Below are 19,785 nucleotides of genomic sequence, written 5' to 3' on the forward strand. Positions count from 1 at the left end.
TTTTCCACATTTTTAAAGATAATTTTTGGAATGGAAATATTAAGCATTAAGTTTGTTTTGCTTTTGTTATTTTGATTTTGCCTAACTATTCTTCCTAGAGTTTGTATTAAACTGACTTTTAAAGAGTTGCCAAGGATGGTAATGTGCCTTTAATCTCATGTAAGCAGAGGCAGGTGAAGCTCTGTGAATTCGAGATCAGTTTGGTCTGCATAATGAGTTCCAGGTCAGCCACGTTTCCATAGAGAGAGTCCTTGTCTTTACAGATATTTTAAATAAATTAATGTGTATGACTGTTTTTGTGCATGTATGTATGAGCATCATTTGCCTGCTCGATATCTTCAGAGATTAGAAGACAAATTGTGAATATCTTGCCACTAGAATTAAGGATGGTTATGAGCCACCATGTGGGTAGTGGAACTGAACCTACATCCTTCTGAAAGAGTAACAGTTGCTTTTAATCCCAGTCATCTCTCCATCTTTGTGTTAGTACTAATTTCTACACTGAGTTGTAATATATAGAAATGCCTGTTTTCTCACACTTTTGTAATTTATAGTTACTGGACATCGTTCAGTTCAGTGAGTTTTAAAAATAAAATGTCAGAATAGTCAATGGTTTGTGGAATGAGTTTAATTTGTATTTGTAATCGATGTAATTTTTAGCGCTGTGACATTGGAGATGCGTCTCGAGGAAGTTTATCTTCATATGCTTATATCCTTATGGTGCTGTACTTTCTGCAGCAACGAAAGCCACCAGTTATCCCAGTTCTGCAAGAGGTGAGTGTTTGAGGCTATTGTAAACCCCAGAGCATAGTGGCTGATGCCGGTAGTCCCAACACTTGGGAGGCCACAAAAAGAGGCACCATCACTAGGAGTTTATTGCCAGCCTGGCTTACGCAGTGTGTTTCAGAATATACTTGGCAATTGAGCGAGAGCCTGTTTCAGTTTAAGAGAATTGTTAGAGGTGTTTTAAGTAAATCATGATTGAAACGGGAGAGCTTGCTGGGTTCATGATGAATTTTTCTGTCATGAGTGTTCCAAGTTTTTTTGTTAAAATTAATGCTATAATTAGAATAGTGAATATTTTGGGAAAATTTATTTTTGGAGCATATTGACTACCAGATAGATTATTGAGTATCTTCTGTAATATTTTAAAATTTTGTAGTCTTAGGATCCTGAAGATATAAGCTGGGCAGTGGTGGCACATACCTTTATTCTGACCACCTATGAGGCAGAGGCAGAGGCAGAGGCAGAGGCAGAGGCAGAGGCAGAGGCAGAGGCAGAGGCAGAGGCAGAGGCAGAGGCAGAGGCAGAGGCAGAGGCAGAGGCAGAGGCAGAGGCAGAGGCAGAGGCAGGGGCAGAGGGGGGCAGAGGGGGGCAGAGGGGGGCAGAGGGGGCAGAGGGGCAGAGAGGCAGAGAGGCAGAGAGACAGAGGCAGAGGCAGAGGCAGGCAGATTTGAGTTTGAGTTCAGCCTGGTTTATAGAGTGAGTCTAGGACAGCCAGTGCTATACAGAGAGATTGCCAAAAACCAAAAAGGAATATTGCAGATATATATGATCAAGTTCTTGTAGCTCAGCACAAACTCATACATATAACAGGCTCTCACATAGAAACATGTAAGTTTCTTCCCTCTAGAATGTTTTTCTTCCTCCTGCTTGATAAGTCTTACATATTCCTGCATATACTTGACAGTCTTGAGAAGTCTGGCCAAGAATATGCAGGAAGATTTTTCCTTTTTCTTCTAAAGTCGTATTAATTAAGCATAAGATGCACATTGAAAGGATATTAATATACTCATAAACTGGTGTCTCAGAGTCAGTCTCAGTAGCCAGTGTATGCCCTCCTCTCTGAAAGAGGTGTGAAACAGTTCTTATTCTTCTAATTGCTTCTCCCATTTCTGGGAGAGTGGATTTGTTGGTATTAGAGAATATCCAGTTCTGTATTCATAGAAACATAAGCATTTAGAGATGGGAGAGATCTGGAAAAACCACATTTTTTTTTTTTTTAAAAAAACCATAATGCTGAGTTAGTTTGTGTAGTCCTAGTTGTCCTTGAACTCAGAGATCTGCCTCCCTCTGCCTACCTTGGGATTAAAATTGTGTGCTTCTTTGCCTGGTTTTAAAACCACATATCCTGTTCTTACCTAAACTATAATATAATGACAGAAAAGAAAATGCAAGGTACTAAGCCGTGTGGTATAAGTATCTGATAGCCATCTTAAATTTTCAAATAGTCTCATGATTGACATGGTTTTAGCAATTCCTCTTTCCCATTTTAAACATTCAGTAGCATAGAAATAAAAATTATTTTTCCTAGGCAAAATTCCAAACTAAATACTATGTTGGTGCTATTATGCATTTATATTTAAAGTCTTTGTGGTGCTGTGTATCAAATGTAATGACTCATATGCATAGTAGATGAGCATTATATGGCTGAGGCATAGTCCTCAAAAACGTCTGTATTTTGATTAATTTAAGATCACAGCAAAATTGAGGAATAGGTAGAGATTTTTCATATTACCCTCATCTTGGCAGGCACATAGTTCCTCCCAACCCCATCAGCCTTACTTAAGTAATTCATTGTTATTTTATATGCCTTTTGAGCTATGTAACTTAATAATTGGATACTTGATCATTTGTTTTATTATGTAATCGATAAAATGGTGATGTGTATTAATGTTAGTTCAACCATATATTTATACTGTCTGGGAATGTGTGGTTATAGTTCTGTGGGAGAAATAGTTTGTCAGTGTTCACCAGCTTGTAAAAACTTAGTGCGAGAGCTTCAACATCTAAATAAATGATGAAACGCGTTCGTCACTGAGGTCACTTTGCTTAAAATTAACTTAATTTGTAGAAAACAGTGGATTCAGTTATTATCATTTCAGTTTATGGACAAATTTGTTAGGGTTACCAAGTGCGTTTAAAAATTGCTCTTTAAAGGTCTAGATAATTGTGAATCAATTGAATGTTGGGTACCAAGGGAAAATGGTTTGTAATAGTTGATGACCTTGATTTTTAATTCAATTCCACCAGTCACTTGTAGCTTTATGCAGTTTCCAATCCACTTTTCTCATTTTTAAGTTTATTACATGCCTGTATATATTTTGAAATTAATTTGAACCTGAGTATTTGGCACATGATGGCTTAATAGATTTTAACTTTCAATTAAAAAAAAAAGTAATTCATTGTTAAATTCGGTGAGTCTGCAGTGATATATCACAGTCATACCAAGTCCATAATTTACACCGGGGTTGCATATCATGTAGATTTGAATAGTACATAAGTGTATGCTCGTTGTTATTATACAATACAGTTTTCTTCTGAACTTCTAAGTCTTTGCTTTGTCTAGAGATCACCCTTCCTGCCAATTTTTGGTAATCACTGATCTCTTTATTTTCAGTCTTTTTAGTCCATCATTTTGTCTTTGTGTAGAATATCAAATAGTTGGTACCAGTCAGACCTACTATCTTTTTTGTTTGGCTTCTTTATTACTCATTGTATGAGTTAGCTTCATATTAATGCAGTGAACTAAAACAGTTACCTATAATAAATGCTATATTTAAGGTTATGATTCTAGGGAGTATAGTTTAAGGTTAGTAGACCCTCTTCTTTTGTTAGGATATCACGTTTCACATATGTGGTAGAGGAAGCTACTTACATTATGAACCAGGATACAGAAACACTGAGAAACTGGGGTGCCACAGTCCACTTGTAGGACCTGTCCTCAACAACCTAATAAATTTTTTATAAAAAACTAGTAATATCTTCATAGCATCATCTTGATTACCAATTCTTTAACAGATTGTCCCAGTTTCATTTCTGTACTATGATAAAATGTTCTAACAAAAAAGTAGCTTAGGGAAGAAAGGGTTTAGTTGGTTTAAACAATTTCAGCTTCTGTCCGTAATTTCAGGGAAGTCACAGCATCAGGAGCTTAAGATTTAAGATGGTTACGCGATATCCACAGAAAGGAGCAGAGAGAGATAGATACTTTCATGCTTTCTGGTAGCTGTCTCCAAATATAAATAGTCTTTCCCCTCCCAACAACCAGGGAACAAACTGTTGATAATGGAATAGGTCCTTCTGCATCAATTAACAGTTAAGACAGTCTTCCACAGACCTGTACTGACCAGTCCTTGACTTAGGCAGTGCTTTATTCTGTGCTCTATTAGAGATGACTGTGTTCTGACAGATTGACAGTAAGTATCTGAGGACTGGAGCGATGGCTCAGCAGTTGGGAGCACAGCTGCCTTCATTGAGCACCTGGGTTCAGCTCCCAGAACTCACATTGCAATTGCTGTCTGTGGCAGGGCATCTGATACCCCATCTGATAACCTCTTCTGTCTCCCTAGGCACCAGGCACTTGTACAGGCAGAATACCCGTATACATAAAGTAAATGTTTAAAATTACTCTCACACATATGTACTTTGAAGGCAGAGCAAATTTACACATATTCAAATTAAGTAATATGCATTTACATTTTCTCATGTCTTTTCATTGATAGATTTCTCTATGTCGGTGTCTTTGTTCACTTTATTTATTTACCCACTGAAGGATATCTTAATTGCTTTTCAGTTTTGACATTTATAGTACAAATGATACAAAGATCCACGTGAATGAGTGGCACGATTTACTCATAATCCCAGCAGTTGGGAGGCTAAGGCAGAAGGATTGCAAGACCAGGACCAGCTTGGGCTATGGAACAAGGCCTTGTATCAAAATCAGAATCAAACATTAAAAAACCGAGGCTGGGAGAAGTTGTGTTTCTTAAGTGTTTGTAGCTTGCATGAGACCCTGGATTTGCTTCCCAGCCCCAAATGAAGGAGGCATAGAGGTGCCTGTTATCTTAGGTTTTGGAGCTGGAAGCAGGGGATCAGGAAGAGATCAGGGTTATAGTCAACTACCTACTGAGTTTGAGGACAAGTGAGGCCCTATCTGAAACTGACAAAAGACCCAGGTGTGCGTTTTCATGTGGGTGGTTTTTTTAAGTCTTCCAAGCAAATATCGGTTAAGCAGGATTAATGAAGCGTGTAACTGAATATTTAGTTTTTTAAGTAAAATTGCTGAACTCTTCCAAAGTGGCTGTAGCATTTTGTATTCCCACCAGAAAAGAAGGAAAGTTCCTCTTGTTCACATCTTTACTGGAATTTGGTGTTCTCTGTGTTCTTCACTTTGGTCATTGAATTAGACGTCTAATAGTGTTTCACTGTCCACCAGCATTTCCCCATCATACATGTTGGAGACTATCTTTCCATATGTTTACGTGTCATTTTCAGGTCTTTAGTATGGTGTATGTTAAAGTCTGACCAATATCTTTTAATTATTTATAAGCGTGTGTACATATGAATGTATACCATGTGGGTACTTGGAACCAAACTTTGGTCCTCTGTGAGAGCAGCTCATGATTTTAACAACCACTTAACCATCTTTGTAGCTCTGGTCTTTGCAAAAATTTTAAAGTGGCATGTATCACAAGGGGGCGGCAGCATAAGGAGGATTCTAGATTCAGGGAGTTGGGCAAGCATGAGGTTCAGGCAAGGACTGAACAGAAAAATACAAATTAGCTCCAAGAAGAAGCATTGAAAGACCATTCAATGTCACTGCTTGACTTAGCTTAGCTCTGCCAAAGGGAGAAACCTGAAGACTTTGTTTTTCTTATCATGTATTTTAAAAAAAGTCACCACCCCTAATTTATGGAGGGTTTTTTTTGTTTTTGTGGTGGTTTTTGTTTTTGTTTTTTTAATTTTATAAAGTTTTTCTTTGTAGCTGTTGGCTGGCTTAGTACTTGATATGTACACCAGACTGGTCTTGGATTTTTGGTGATCCTTCTACTTCTACTTCCTGAATGCTAGGATTTTATAGTCTTATACTACCATGTCTAGCAATTTTTATATTTTGGGGATACAGTTGTGTGTGTGTGTGTGTGTGTTTTGTGTTGCTCAGGCTTTCCTTGATCTCCTAAGTTTATTTGACTCTTAAACTTAGAAGTAGTTGTATGCCACAGTGCTTGGTTTTACTTTCATTATCATGAATGGGTATTGAGTTTCACTAAATGCTCTTTTGTGAATCTGTTGATAATATTAGATTGAGTTTTCTTCTTTTTATTAATGTGATTGATGAGTTTGATTTTATATGTTGAACCAGTCTTGAATACTTGGAATATTTCTCTCTTGGTCTCTCTTGGTCTTGATGTATAATTATTTCGATATTGTTGTATTGTTTTAAAATGTTACTAGGTATTGATTTAATTTCTTTGACTGATTCAGGCCTATTTTTTTTCCAGTTCATTTTGGCTGAATGTACCTTTTAAGAAATGGTTTTAGCTGGTCTCATGCTTGTCATTGAAACACTTTGGGAGGCTGAAAAAGGGTCTTCCTGCCTTTGCTTCCCAAGTGTTTGGATTAAAGGAACACAACCACTAATCGTGTGTATTGGCTTTCATTTCTTAGTGCCCAGCAGTAACCTTTGCTTATTTCTTGCCAACAGAAATATAGTCTAGGCTCCAAGTTATAGACACTATGTCTGAGACAATTAAAGCACATGCTAGCAGCAAAGAAGCTGGTCTTGGGTGCCTTATGGCCTTCTTTATATCCATGACCCCATGACAGAGTTGAGCAAATCTCTCTGTAAGCAGAAAACCCATATCATATCTTGATGGTAACTTTTTAAAAGATGGGTGATTACTATAGAATTGTGTTTGTTTAAAGACAGGGTTGCCCCATATAATTCTGGAACTCACTATGTAGATCAGGCTGGTCTTGGACTCATAGAGATCTGCCTACCTCTTAAGTGCTGGGATTAAAGGTTACGCCTACCTTTCACTAAAGAATATTTAAAATTTTCTATAAATTATGCCTGTCAAAATCAATTTTCTCACTTTCTGCGTTTACTTCTTTCTTTTGATGTTGTTTGATTAACATGAGTGGGCGCCAGATTTTGTTTTCAGAGTATTTTCTGTGATCTCTCATGTATTAGTAATCATTGAGGCAGCATTGGCTAATATATGAGGGTGTTATTTGGGTTCAGAATTTAGTCAAACCCATAATTATGATAGTATGGGCTTTTAACAAGCTGCCTAACCTTCATGATTTCTGAGTTTCATTATCAGTAAAGCTGTAATACCATGGGTAGATGAGGTAAGCGAGAATGATTTCAAGTTTAAGCTACATAGCAAAATTCTGTCAAAACCAAATAATGCATTAATAGTATTTTTTCAGTGTTATGTAGATCAGAGGCTGAAGGGGTTCATGGGTGGGTTCATGTCTATAATGAGCATGAGGCTCACAAGTTCAAGACTGGGATACAGCAAGCAGTTCCAAACTCACCTGACTACATAGTAACACCTTTCTTCAAAAGGTAAAAAACAAAAGCAAGCTGAGCTTATACTTACCTTTAATCCCAGTCCTCAAAAAAGCAGAGGCCAGGGACTTCTGGGAGTTCCGGGCCAGCCTGGTGTACATGGGGAGCCCAAGCCAATCAAGGGTACACAGTGAGACACTGTGTTAAGCAACCTCACAAACAAAACCCAGAAATTGAATGCCTTTCAAACAATAGATGTTAAAATAGGTGTTCATAGTGATGGTTGTTTTAAATATTATTTTACCATATTTTTGTGATGATTATTACCAAAATTATTATTACTGTTGAGAGAAATACAGTAGGATTCTTTTATTCAACTGAAAGTTTCCCATGATCTGTTTTTAAAATACTTTATTTTTTTTTAAGATTATACTATAATTAAATTATTTTCTCCTTCCCTTTTCTCCTTCCAGACTCTCCCCTATACCTTTTTTGCTCCCTTCTGATTCATGGCATCTTAAAAATGTAGACTGCTTCACGAGTTTGCTGTCATTCTCATTCAGAGGCCATGCTAATCTTCCGTGTGTCACTTCAGTTTAAGTATATGTGCTGTTGAAAGAGACCACCCCATTATCTTTTTAACAGACTGTAGTTCTTAAAACGACAGGCAGTCAGTGTATCCAGTATAACGAGCTGTGCTTGAGTTGAGAATGATACTTTTAGGCTGATGATACGTACATTTTTTTTTTTTGGTTCTTTTTTTTTTTTTTTTTTCTCGGAGCTGGGGACCGAACCCAGGGCCTTGTGCTTCCTAGGTAAGCGCTCTACCACTGAGCTAAATCCCCAGCCCCTGATACGTACATTTTTGCTTCTAGACCTTTTCCATTGTCACATAGGTTGTAGTTTTTGATATTATTTAAGTATTGGCTACAGTTCATTTTTTTATTGTTAATGATTTATTTATTAGCATTAATTATCTCTGGCTTCATTTGCAATTAAATCTAACTTTTAATAGCTGGTTATTCAAGTTTAGTTAAGGTTTTGCTTTGTGGTACTGTGTATTGATCCCTAGGCCTTTTTCATGCTAAACAAGTACTATACCAGCGAGCTATTTCTCAAGTTCCTGTATAATGTTAGATATTTTATAAATTTATAATTTTTATGTTACAGATTATATTTTATGACAACCTTGGTAAATTGCTCAGAATGGCCTGTCGTTATTCTTCAGCTATCTCCTGAGTAGTTGGGGTTTCAGGTATAACTCCACAGTATGTTCTGGCTTTTGGAGCATTGTTTTGTTTTTGTCATATTGGGAACTGAACATTTAGGCTAGGGCTCTCCCACCAAATTGAGTTCCTAACCCGTGGAGGGTTTTTTGGTGTTGATCAATAATACATTTGGGTCAAAAGGAACTTTCTTAAGCAGAGTTTTTTTTTCTGCTCCAGCAAATCATAAGACCAAGAAAATTCTTTACACAAAAATTAACAGTAAAAGAGATTTAGGAGTGTTGTTCTTAGTTGATTACATAAAAATTTATGCTTTCTTAAACTGTATCAACTGGAAAATTAAATTTAATCAAAGAACCTTGAGGACATTATACCAAATGAGATAAGCCAGTTACTAAAGAGACATAGTATTTGATTCCAGTTAGGTACTTAGAACAATCAAATCCATAGATACACAAAAAGAATGGTGGATGGTAGTGTTCACTGGCAGGGGAAGGGATGTATGGAAAATAACAATTTAACACACACAGGGTTGTAGTTTTACAAGAAAAAGAAAAAGTACTAAAGGGCTGGTGATGGCAGCTCAGCACTGTGAATGTACTTGATACCAGTGAATCAAATATTTAAGATAGTAAATTTTGCTTTAACACAATTAAGAAAAGGTGTTATGGTATATGAGTAGACCATAACAATTATAACAACAAAGTAGACAGTAGACATGGGAATAATTTCAAGTTTCTTGTACAAATATGTTTCTTTTTTTTTTTTTTTTTTTTTTTTTTTGGTATTAGGGATTGAAATTGGGTCTTATACATGTTAAGCAAGCAGCACCAACCACAATACTATATCCCTGTCCCTAACATCTAAACATCTAAATCTTACATAATAAAATTAATACTTCAACCTCTTAAATCTTTAGTTTTTTGAGAGCATAAACCCAGGCCTTGACCATATTAGGCTAATACTCTACCACTGGTTTACAACCCCAGTTCTAGAATCCCTGTCTTGCCTGCCTCCTGTTCTGCTGTCACTAGGATTACAGGAGCATACCATTATTCCCAGCTTTTTATGTGGGCTCTGAGGCCAGTGCGTCACCAACGGAGCCATCTCTCCACGTCTTTGCTGTTTCTGTTTTAGAAAATACCAGACTGTACACTGAGCCATTTTAGGTGACTGTATTTCTTTATATATAGGTATTCCCAGGATACTTAATTAGTTTAGTCGTTGCAAACTTGATCTTTAACATACAGATTGTATTCGGTCCACAGTCTGTGTAAGCTTTGGCTTAGTGAGGTTTTCTGCTTCACATTTAGGGTATGGGCTCTTTTAACCACAAGAAATTTAAACCTAAAAATGAAATTTGAGATGCGAGACATACAGGTGTGTAAACCACTTGCCCTTTGATAAGGGCTCCATGGATTAACTTATCAAGTGATTTGAAACATTCTTCAGTTTTATTTTATGTATGTTTGGAGAGGTAAAGACAAAGAAAAGCTGTGTTATGTTTAAAACATTTATGTACCTGGGTTAGAGGCAGGGGTGGGAACACAAACCTTTAATTCTAGCAGTAAAAAGCAAAGGCAGGGAGCTCTAAGTTTAAGTTTAGCCTGGTCTTCATAGTGAGTCTACATAGTACATAAGTAGTGAGTTCTAGGTCATTGAAACCTACATAGGCAGATCCAGTGTTTAAAAATCATAATATATATGAATATAAACACTAATAAATATTAAAATTAATAATTTGTTTTTTATTTGCTTCACATTTGATTTTTCACAAAAGCTACATTTTAGGGAAGCCAACAAGATGGCTCAGCAGGTAAAGGCCTCGTCCCTAAACATGGTGACCTGAGTTCCATTTCTGGGACTCCAAAGGTGGAAGAAGAAAACCAACTCCTAGGAGTAAGCTGTCTTCTGACCACATGTATGATATGTGTCATGGCACACGCTCTTGAGTGGTGTGCACATATATGTACAATAAGTGAATGTGATTATTTTTTCAAAATAATTTTTAGGGGGTGGAAATATAGCTCAGTGGTTAAAAGCTCTGATTGCTTTTCCATAGGACCTGGGTTCAGTTTCCAACAATCACATGACACCTAACAACCATCTGTAACTTGAGTTCCAGGGGATCAGACACCTTCTGGGTCCCCACAGGTACTGGGCACACATGTGGTACACAGATACATGCAAGTAACACACACTCATAAATTAAAAATCAATAAACCTCTTTTTTAAAAAAATAAATTTGGGGACTCTAGAGATGGCTTAAGCAGTTTAAGAGTGCTTACTGCTTTTGTAATGGACCCAAATTCAATTCCCAGCATCCTTCTGCACTTACTTGTACACACACTTATCTATATTAGTAAGTATAAAATAAGTACTGTTTTAAAAAGTCAGTGTATAAACTACTTGTGTGGTTAAAATTTTATTTTTACTTGGTTAACTTTATGGAGACTTATAGGGATAATTATCTTGACCAGAATTTATGTATAGGTCTGAGAATAAAAATTAGTTTTGTTGATTCTGAAGCAATACTATATACCTTTCTACTTTGTTGGGTCATTTTATCATTTTATATTTATTTTAGAAAAGCAAGTCACAAGGGCTGGGTGTATGGCTCAGTTGGTAGCATGCTTGTCTAGTTTGCATAAAGATCTGGGTTTGATTCCTTTCTCTTTTTTTTTTTTTCCCCCAGAGCTGAGGACTGAACCCAGGGCCTTGAGCTTGCTAGGCAAATGCTCTACCACTGAGCTAAATCCCCAAACCCCTGGGTTTGATTCCTAATATTGTAACCTGGCCATTGTGTTATATGCCTAGGGGCAAGATAAAGAATTCATTGTTATCCTTGGCTACATAACAAATATGTGGCCAGCCTGGGCTACTTGTCTCATAAAAAGGAAAGCAAATGATAAAATTACTTATGGAAGGAAGTCAGTTGTATCTAAAACAACCATTTTATATTGGATGATTTATTTTTCATAAAATAGTATTTCTTAGTCAGACATAGTGACACATGTCTATTATCTGATGCTCTGGAGTCCGAGGCAGGAGGATTTCAAGGTGGAGGCCAGAATACGCAACCTAATGAGAAGGATTCCTGATTTGCTTATAAAGATGTCAGGGAAAGCTATCTAATTTCCCATTAAACATACCTGATATTTAAGCACTTTTCAGCCTTATATTAGTAAGTGATACCAATTTTCTTTGAGTATAAAATCAATATTATCTTTTGTATGCCTCTATTTATAATCCTTTAATGAAACTTTTTTTTACTTTTATTTTACTTAATCTTGGGCTGCAGATAGTCATACATATGCATACAAATACATTTTGTTAGGCCAAACAGCATTAAATAATACTGAATGTGTATAGAGACTCTCAGCTTATATTATTCTCAGTAATATTTCATTAGTCACTTACTTAGCACCAAGCTATAACATTCTAATGTTTTTCCTTGGAAAGTAATTCGTTAGTGTTTTTTGTAGATTAATTCTAAAATGATCAGAAGTCTTGTAGGTCTTCAGGTTGGATAACTTGAAATCTAATAATAAAATTTTTTATGCAGATCTTTGATGGAAAGCAGATTCCACAGAGAATGGTGGATGGATGGAATGCCTTTTTCTTTGATAAAACAGAAGAACTGGTAATTTTTGTATAATTACTATATTATAGAATGCTCAATGATATTAGGACTTATATACTTTAATAATTTTACTTGTTTTTATTTTTTTTTATATTTTAATACCATATATTCTTCTCTCTTTTTTTCCTTATCCTCCTCTTCCCATATTTCTCCTTTCCTTCCCATTTCGTTAACTGAAGAAAAAGCGTTTACCTTCACTTGGAAAGAACACGGAATCACTAGGAGAGCTTTGGTTAGGACTACTTCGCTTCTATACTGAAGAGTTTGATTTCAAGGAATATGTAATCAGTATTCGGCAGAAAAAGCTGCTCACTACTTTTGAAAAGCAGTGGACTTCTAAATGCATTGCAATTGAAGGTGAAAAGAGTCTACCTCTTGTTTTCTGTCACTCAATAATTTTAAAAGTCTAATTCACTGACTTGGTTAGTTTGAGAATATATAGCATTAGACTCCTGTTCAGGTATAGTCCACTTAATGGTATAATACTTAACAAATATTAATTTACAAATATTTATTTTCTAGATCCTTTTGACTTGAATCATAACCTTGGTGCTGGTGTTTCTAGAAAAAGTAAGTTTTAAATGTAGAGAATATATGCATTAAAATATTTGGTAAGTAGTGTCTAAATCTTTTATTATCTTCTTTCTTCAACAGTGACCAATTTTATTATGAAGGCATTTATCAATGGAAGGAAACTTTTTGGTACCCCCTTTTATCCACTCATTGGCAGAGAAGCTGTAAGTTTTCATTATTTGAAAATTTAATTCTCTTTTGCTTATAGAGCTTCATTGTCATTGCGTTTTTTTTTACAGATGGCAGAGTGAAAGGGAGGAAAACCTTTGATGCAGATTTTCCCATTCTCAAATTCATAGAAAAGAGAAATCTGAAGTATTACCTTACCATGACTTCTGCCTACCATCTGCTGTAGCTGTAGTGTACTGGATTAGACTGCAGAGGCTGAGCTGTCCCTCCTCCGACTCCAGATGCAGTTTTCACACTGCTGTTTGGGCTCCCTCAGCTTTTGCTTGCTTTTTATTGCTTGGGAGACCACAGAGGAGGTTTCAGTTTTAGCAGGAAAGACTTGAACAGAAAAGATCTTGAGAATACCTATTTATTTGTCTTTACATATGAATGTCCCTGGAACTTGTTCAGTCCAGTCTTAGGAGTCTTCATTTTTATGGTAGAGCAAGAAAAGTTGGATGTTTTTCCTCTTGGACACTTTTATGTTTATTTGTTAGCCCCTTAGTAGTTAATAGTTAAATAGGAAATGTCACAACACAAGAGTTTTGAAACATGAAATGAGGTAGAAAAAACATAGTTTCACTAATCCGTTAATTGACATAGCATACACATTTAGTGACGTCTGGGAATTATGGTAATTCTGACTATGTGCATGTTCAGTAGGGACGTGACAGTGGAAGGCAACAGTGCAGAGTACTAATACGAGACCTCAGTAGACTTGAAATGTGCTACCTTCATCTTATGAATAAAAATTCTACTAGTCTTTTATAATTCAATACATTGTAACTAGTCCCTAGTTATATGGAGATATAAAAATCTTTAGTTTTGTTTTTTATTTAGCATGAAAACAAAATGTTATTTTGATGCTTAGAAAGAGGAGTCTATGAGCTTGCTAATCATTTTTAAAATCTTTTTATTCTCTTTTAAGTTTTAATATATGGTATTTCATAAGTTATTGTTATGTATTTTCTTTTGGACATTTTGTCTTTATTATGTCAGTATTATAATAAACAGGAACTATTCACTGACTTTCATGCTCACACTTAATATCTTTTGTACTATTAAACATGTTGTATACTTGTAAAATGTCCAGAAAGATAAATATTTGGTGGCTCACAGTTATAATTTCAGCTCTTGGTAGGTGGATGCAGGGAAATCGAGGCCAGCATAGATGTTATTGTGAGACCCTGTTTCAAAGCCAACACACACACACACACACACACACACACACACACACACACACACACACACACAGAGTATATTCTACTTTTATCTTTCTTATTTCCACTTTATTTTTTTCTACCATTTGGTTCTCCAATATATAGTAATCTACTTTCTCCTTATCCATCAGTTGTCTTAGGTCTCCATTTTCTTTTCCCATTTGACCTTTTCTATCTTCTGTTTCATATTTTTTTTTATTATATACTGCCTACTGCCCTTTTATATCTATATATGTTCAACCTTATTATTATTCCAGGAATCATTTGTCTGTTTAAATAACACTAATGGGAAAAGAGTCATAAACCCAGACAGTTTCTAATGTTTGTTACATTTATAAATAAATACTTGCAACCCTCAACTGGACTTTCAGTATAATTTGAGTCTTATTACTTGTAATCTTTCATTCTGAAAAAGTTATTTTAAAGGGTCGGAGAGATGATTCAATGGTTAGTAGCTCCTGTAGACGAGCAGAGTTCAGTTCCCAGCACCCACATCAGCTCATAACTGTCTGTAACTACAGTTCTAGGGCTCTGGCCTCCATGGGCATCAGGAAGCATAGATATGGTATGCACACATACATATACATGCTGATAATCACATGAGTAAATAAGTAAATAAATAAATAATAAAGCTTTTGTAAGTATTTTAACTTTGGTTTAAATCAAAATTCACTAAGTTCTGCATTTTGTCCTAACTTTATTTCTTTTTTCCCCATTAATTTATTCACTTTACATCCTAATCACAGCCTCCCTCCTTCCCTCTTCTACTACCATTCCCATCCTCTGAGTCACCTTCTCCCACTGTACCTCTTTCCCTCTAGTGGTGAAGGGGAGGGAGCCCCCCACCCCACCCTGCCTCTTACCAACTCACTCTGGCACATCAAGCCTCAATAAGACTAAGTGCATCCTCCTCTACCACTGAGGTCAGACAAGGGTGCCCAGCTAGGGGAAAGGGCTCCAAAGGCAGGCAATCAGGTCCAAGCCAAAGACAGGCCCCACTCAAATTGTTGGTGACCTACTTTATTTTATTTTCCTTTTTTCTTCTTGTTAGAGACGGATTACAGATGAGTTTTTGCCATGCATCTTGATAGAAAACACTGTCTTTTTAACCTCAAGTAAACTACTTTACATATACACTCAAAAAATTACATTCTTCTTAATCAGCAAATCACATATTTTGATATTCTTAAATATATGTTTTTGCAAATATTTGCTTTTTCATTATGTAAACTCTTGTATTGCATTTCATGTTTGCCTATCACCTAAATGTCTTAAAGTATTTGTATTCTGAAATTTTTAAATCTGAAAAATAGGTCACTAATGGTGAGGTTGAGAAACATGAAGATCATTCAGTAATAGTATGGCCATTGCTTGGTGATTAATTAGAAATATAGATAAAGAAGAACAAAAGAACAGATTCTAAATGATACCTGTTGCTGCCCTGAACAACTGGACAAATGAGAAAGAATTTTTTCTTTTTGCTGTTTTCTGTTTATTATTTGTTGTCATGGTTGTTTTGTAGAAGATAGAATTGTAACTATACATAGTGGTACATGACTGTAGTCCCAGCACTTGGATGTCAGTCATAAAGGGCCTCTGTCATGTGGTGTCCGAAATCCGACTGAGTTTATTTCTGTGCCCATTCTAAGCATGTTTGCTTTAAGCTTTGGGCTTCTTTGTTCATTTTCTAGCTCTCTCCCTGCCATTTGGCTGCCTGCTCCCATGTTCATGCTAGCTTAAACAGCTTTGTTGAGGTAGAAGTCTGATAAAGTATAATTCAGAACCTTTTGTTAATGTGAATATTCAGCAACTGTATCAACAAAATGCATTGTTTTTATTTCTGAGGTTTTTTTTTATTAAAAGATTTTGTTTTGGGCTTTAATTATTTGGATACATGCTCATTGATGTCTGGGTATGTTCACTTGGGTATCTCTGCTCTTGGAGAACAGAAACATTAAGTCACTTGTAGCTGTAGATACAGACAGTTATGAGCTGTTTCATATAGGTGCTTGAGATTGAAATTTGGTCCTCTGTAAGAGCAGTACTTAATTACAGGGTCATCTTTCTAGTTGTTCCTCCCCCACCTCAGTCACATAGATATACAGAATCCTCCTCGTCCTCCTCTTCTCCTTCTTTAAAAAGAGGAAGTAGAGGCTTATTAAGTTAAGAAAAAACTCCTGAGTATAGGACAGGTTCAAGACAGCTCCTCTTTCTTACTCTTAATTCATTAGACTTCTTTTTCTAGACTTTATGCCTTTTGTTCAGTTAGAATCATACAATTTGTAGTGTTTTAGCCCTGGTTTCTTTCTTTAAACATATTTTAAAGTTTCATACATGTTGTAACGTGTCAATACTTTATTTCTTCTTATAGCTGAATAATGTTTCCATTATATAAATGTACTATATTAAAACCCATTCATTAGTCATTTAATCGAGTTGCTTTTGTGCGGTAGTTGTTATGAGCAATGTTTTTATGAATATATGGGTAATTCTTTTTGCATGAGTATGTTTTCATTAAACTACACCAAGAAGTAGAATTACTGGTTTGTTTGAATATGTGCCTGTGTGTGTATGTGTGTTTAACTTAGCTTTGCAGTCATACCAGATTTATGTATGGTTTTCAGTTTTTGTACACTAACCATTGTTTTATTTTTAATTCTTTTATTACCATTCTATTTTGGTATCTCTTCCCTTTATCCTAGGTTTTACATGATTTTATAGGTAGCAGATTTGTTCACGTGGCTTTCAGGAATATGCTATTGTTAGGATAAACCAGTGTTTCTGAAGAACTAAGCACTGAGACAGTTAAGCAAGTGCTAGGAAAAGTAAATGAACTTAGTACTGAGACTTGGAAACCATTTATATATATATATGTTTATTACTACTACTACTACTACTACTACTACTACTACTACTACTACTACTACTACTACTACTACTACTGCTGCTGCTACATATTCTTTAAAGGCTATTTGCAAAGCTAAAGAGATGGCCCTGTAATAGGAGCGCTTCATAATTCAGTTCCTGGACAACTTACATGTAACTCCCAACTTCAGTAGACCTGATGCCTTCCTCTTACCTCCTGGGTTCCTGAATGTACACAGTCCATGTAAACCCAGGATCAGATATCCATACACATTTTTAAAATTAATTTCTTTACATAAAATCATTTGGAAAGGAGAGCAATTCCTTTTGGTTTTGTGGAGTTTTTTTGGGATTGGGTATCTTTTTTTTTTTTTTTCTTTTTTTTGTGAGACAGGGTTTTTCTGTGTAACAGAGTTCTGGCTCTCGTGGACTTTTATGTAGAAATAGTGTGATTTAACAGAAAGCATGAGCTTTGTAATCATTACAGAGAAAACTTTAAATCTTTCATAAGAAACTTAGCCAATTTCATTACCATGTGCAAATGATTTGAATCTGAATCTCTGAGGTGCAGTTCTTCTGTAAATTTAATCGAAAATAACATTTACTTTATTGAGGTTCCACTTGAAGCTTCTCTGCATTGTAATGTGGTGGATACAAAGTATTAGTTCTGTTACCTCTTAAAATGTTATAATAATTGTAATTTTTTAAATTAAGCAGTTATATTTGTTTAAAGCCAAGTTTTTTTCTGTGTGTCTTTGGCTTTTCTAGAGCTTGCTCTGTTGACAGTCTGGCCTCAAACTTTTAGAGATCTGTCTGCATTTGGTTTCCAAGTGCTGGGTAAAGATGTGTGCCACCACTACTTGGCATAGTTCTAAATTTTACTTTTTTATCCATAATTTCAATTATAGTGAAATACTGTTAATGTTGGGGCTTTTTTTTTCATATTGATCTTTGCATTTGGGACATTTTACATTTTTTAATAGTAAAACTGTATTTTTCCTGCAGGAGTACTTCTTTGATTCAAGAGTATTAACAGATGGAGAATTGGCTCCTAATGATCGGTGTTGTCGTGTGTGTGGAAAAATAGGTCACTATATGAAAGACTGTCCCAAAAGGAAAAGGTTAGCAAATAATTTTTTATCAGTATTATAGACAAAGTAAATGTGAGACTGACTTGTATTTATAATTTTATTGAGAAATGTGTTAAGTATGAAAGTTATTTTTTTAATGTTCAAGTTTGTTAATTAGATCTTTAGTAAATAAATGCTCATCTGAGAGGAATTTATGTTGTATTCGTAATAACATTTGTTTATTAATTCATTCATTTTTTTTTAAATAGAAATGTTTTTCAAAACATGCTATATGTTTGGAACTTCTAGGAGCAAGAAACTAAAGGACTTCGTAGTTATACAAGTTCATAAGTACAATCAATTGAATTCTAGAGTTACATATAGGGCTATATCTGTATATTATGTTAATTGAGAAATACATGTCCTTTCCACGACCTCAAGATATATCTGTGGGTCTGGACATGGTGGCACACGTACCTTTAATCCCAGCTCTTGGGAGGCAGAGCCTGTGAATTCTAGACCTATGTAATAGGAAAATCCTGTCTCAAAAGAGCAGCTACAGCAAGGAATCTAAAAGAAAAAATAGAAGAGGAATAAAGGAAGAAAAGATATGAATGTGATTCATGCATTTGGAAGATTTTAAAAAGAATAAGTTCTATCTTCTGTCACTGGTGGTTATTAAATTTAGGCAAGGTGCTTATTTTCTCTAAACCTCTCTTCTTTAAAGTAGTGATAAGTATCAGTTTCTAAAGGTCTTAGAAGTTTAAAACTTGATAGTAAAAATTTTTCATGTGGCTGAAAATGGTGGAAAACCCCTTTAATCCCAGTATTCGAAAGGTAGAGGTAGGAAGATCTTTGACCTTGAGGCTGGTGGATTCTACATACCAAGCAGTATAGTGAGAGCCTGTCTCAAAAATTAAATAAGCAAACAATGTCATTAAAGGCTATGATACTTAAGTTTTGTCATATGACTTAGGTATACTATAAATAGAAGTAGCCTTTTTTTAAATTTATATATGTAAGTACACTGTAACTGTCCTCAGACACACCAGAAGAGGGCATCAGGTCTCATTACAGATGGTTGTGAGCCACCATGTGGTTGCTGGGATTTGAACTCAGGACCTCTGGAAGAGCAGTTAGTGCTCTTAACTGCTGAGCCATCTCTCCAGCTCTAGAAGTAGCTTTCTTAGAGAAAAGCATAGAATTGTGTAATTAGACCGTTTTTTATTATATATGGTTTAGTTTATTCTGTGACTTATCAGTTTGTAAGTTCCTGGCTCCACATTATTGGTATCAGCAGTTTACTGTTTAGACTAAAGAAGAAAGACAGTGAAGAAGAGAAAGAAGGAAATGAAGAAGAAAAAGACTCCCGAGACCTTCTTGACTCCCGAGACCTTAGGTGTTTCATATGTGGAGATGCCGGACATGTTCGCCGGGAATGCCCAGAGGTCAAGATGGCCCGCCAGAGGAATAGCAGTGTAGCAGGTAAGAAACGATAAGAAAAATGTTTGCAAATGTTAACTTACTGGTTGCTAGGGAGAAAACTAAGGCTGTTGTACACGCTAAGCATATGGCTTATTACTGAGCTACAGCACCAGTACACTGCATTTTGGGAACATAGTGCAGGCTGGCCTCAAATTTGTGGTCTTCCTGCATCAGCTTTCTTGGGATTACAGATGTATAATACCTGGCTTTAGGTATTTAATTTTTAAGTGATCTG

General features: G+C 35.7%; 1 protein-coding gene and 1 non-coding gene across 17 annotated transcripts in view; one reads left to right on the plus strand and one right to left on the minus strand.

Moving 5' to 3' along the window:
* Positions 1 to 19,785, plus strand: part of Tut4 (terminal uridylyl transferase 4) — a 180,483-nt gene that overhangs the window by 147,041 nt on the left and 13,657 nt on the right. For 8 of the 16 annotated variants that reach the window (XM_087549192.1, XM_087549190.1, XM_087549194.1 and 5 more), the window contains 7 exons: positions 661 to 774; positions 12,092 to 12,169; positions 12,349 to 12,526; positions 12,692 to 12,739; positions 12,824 to 12,906; positions 18,001 to 18,116; positions 19,378 to 19,550. In XM_087549192.1, the coding sequence (XP_087405318.1) occupies positions 661 to 774; positions 12,092 to 12,169; positions 12,349 to 12,526; positions 12,692 to 12,739; positions 12,824 to 12,906; positions 18,001 to 18,116; positions 19,378 to 19,550 (790 nt within the window). Of the gene's footprint in view, positions 1 to 660; positions 775 to 12,091; positions 12,170 to 12,348; positions 12,527 to 12,691; positions 12,740 to 12,823; positions 12,907 to 18,000; positions 18,117 to 19,362; positions 19,551 to 19,785 lie in introns of all 16 variants that reach the window. The other 8 variants (XM_087549184.1, XM_087549183.1, NM_001429139.1 and 5 more) reach the window with 2 other exon arrangements.
* Positions 7,820 to 7,926, minus strand: Rnu6-67 (RNA, U6 small nuclear 67). Its single transcript, XR_015621495.1, has one exon. It is a non-coding gene; the product is annotated as a U6 spliceosomal RNA (small nuclear RNA).

This window comes from Rattus norvegicus, chromosome 5, assembly GCF_021556685.1.
Source record: "Rattus norvegicus strain SHRSP/BbbUtx chromosome 5, alternate assembly SHRSP_T2T, whole genome shotgun sequence".
Taxonomy (NCBI): Eukaryota; Metazoa; Chordata; class Mammalia; order Rodentia; family Muridae; genus Rattus; species Rattus norvegicus.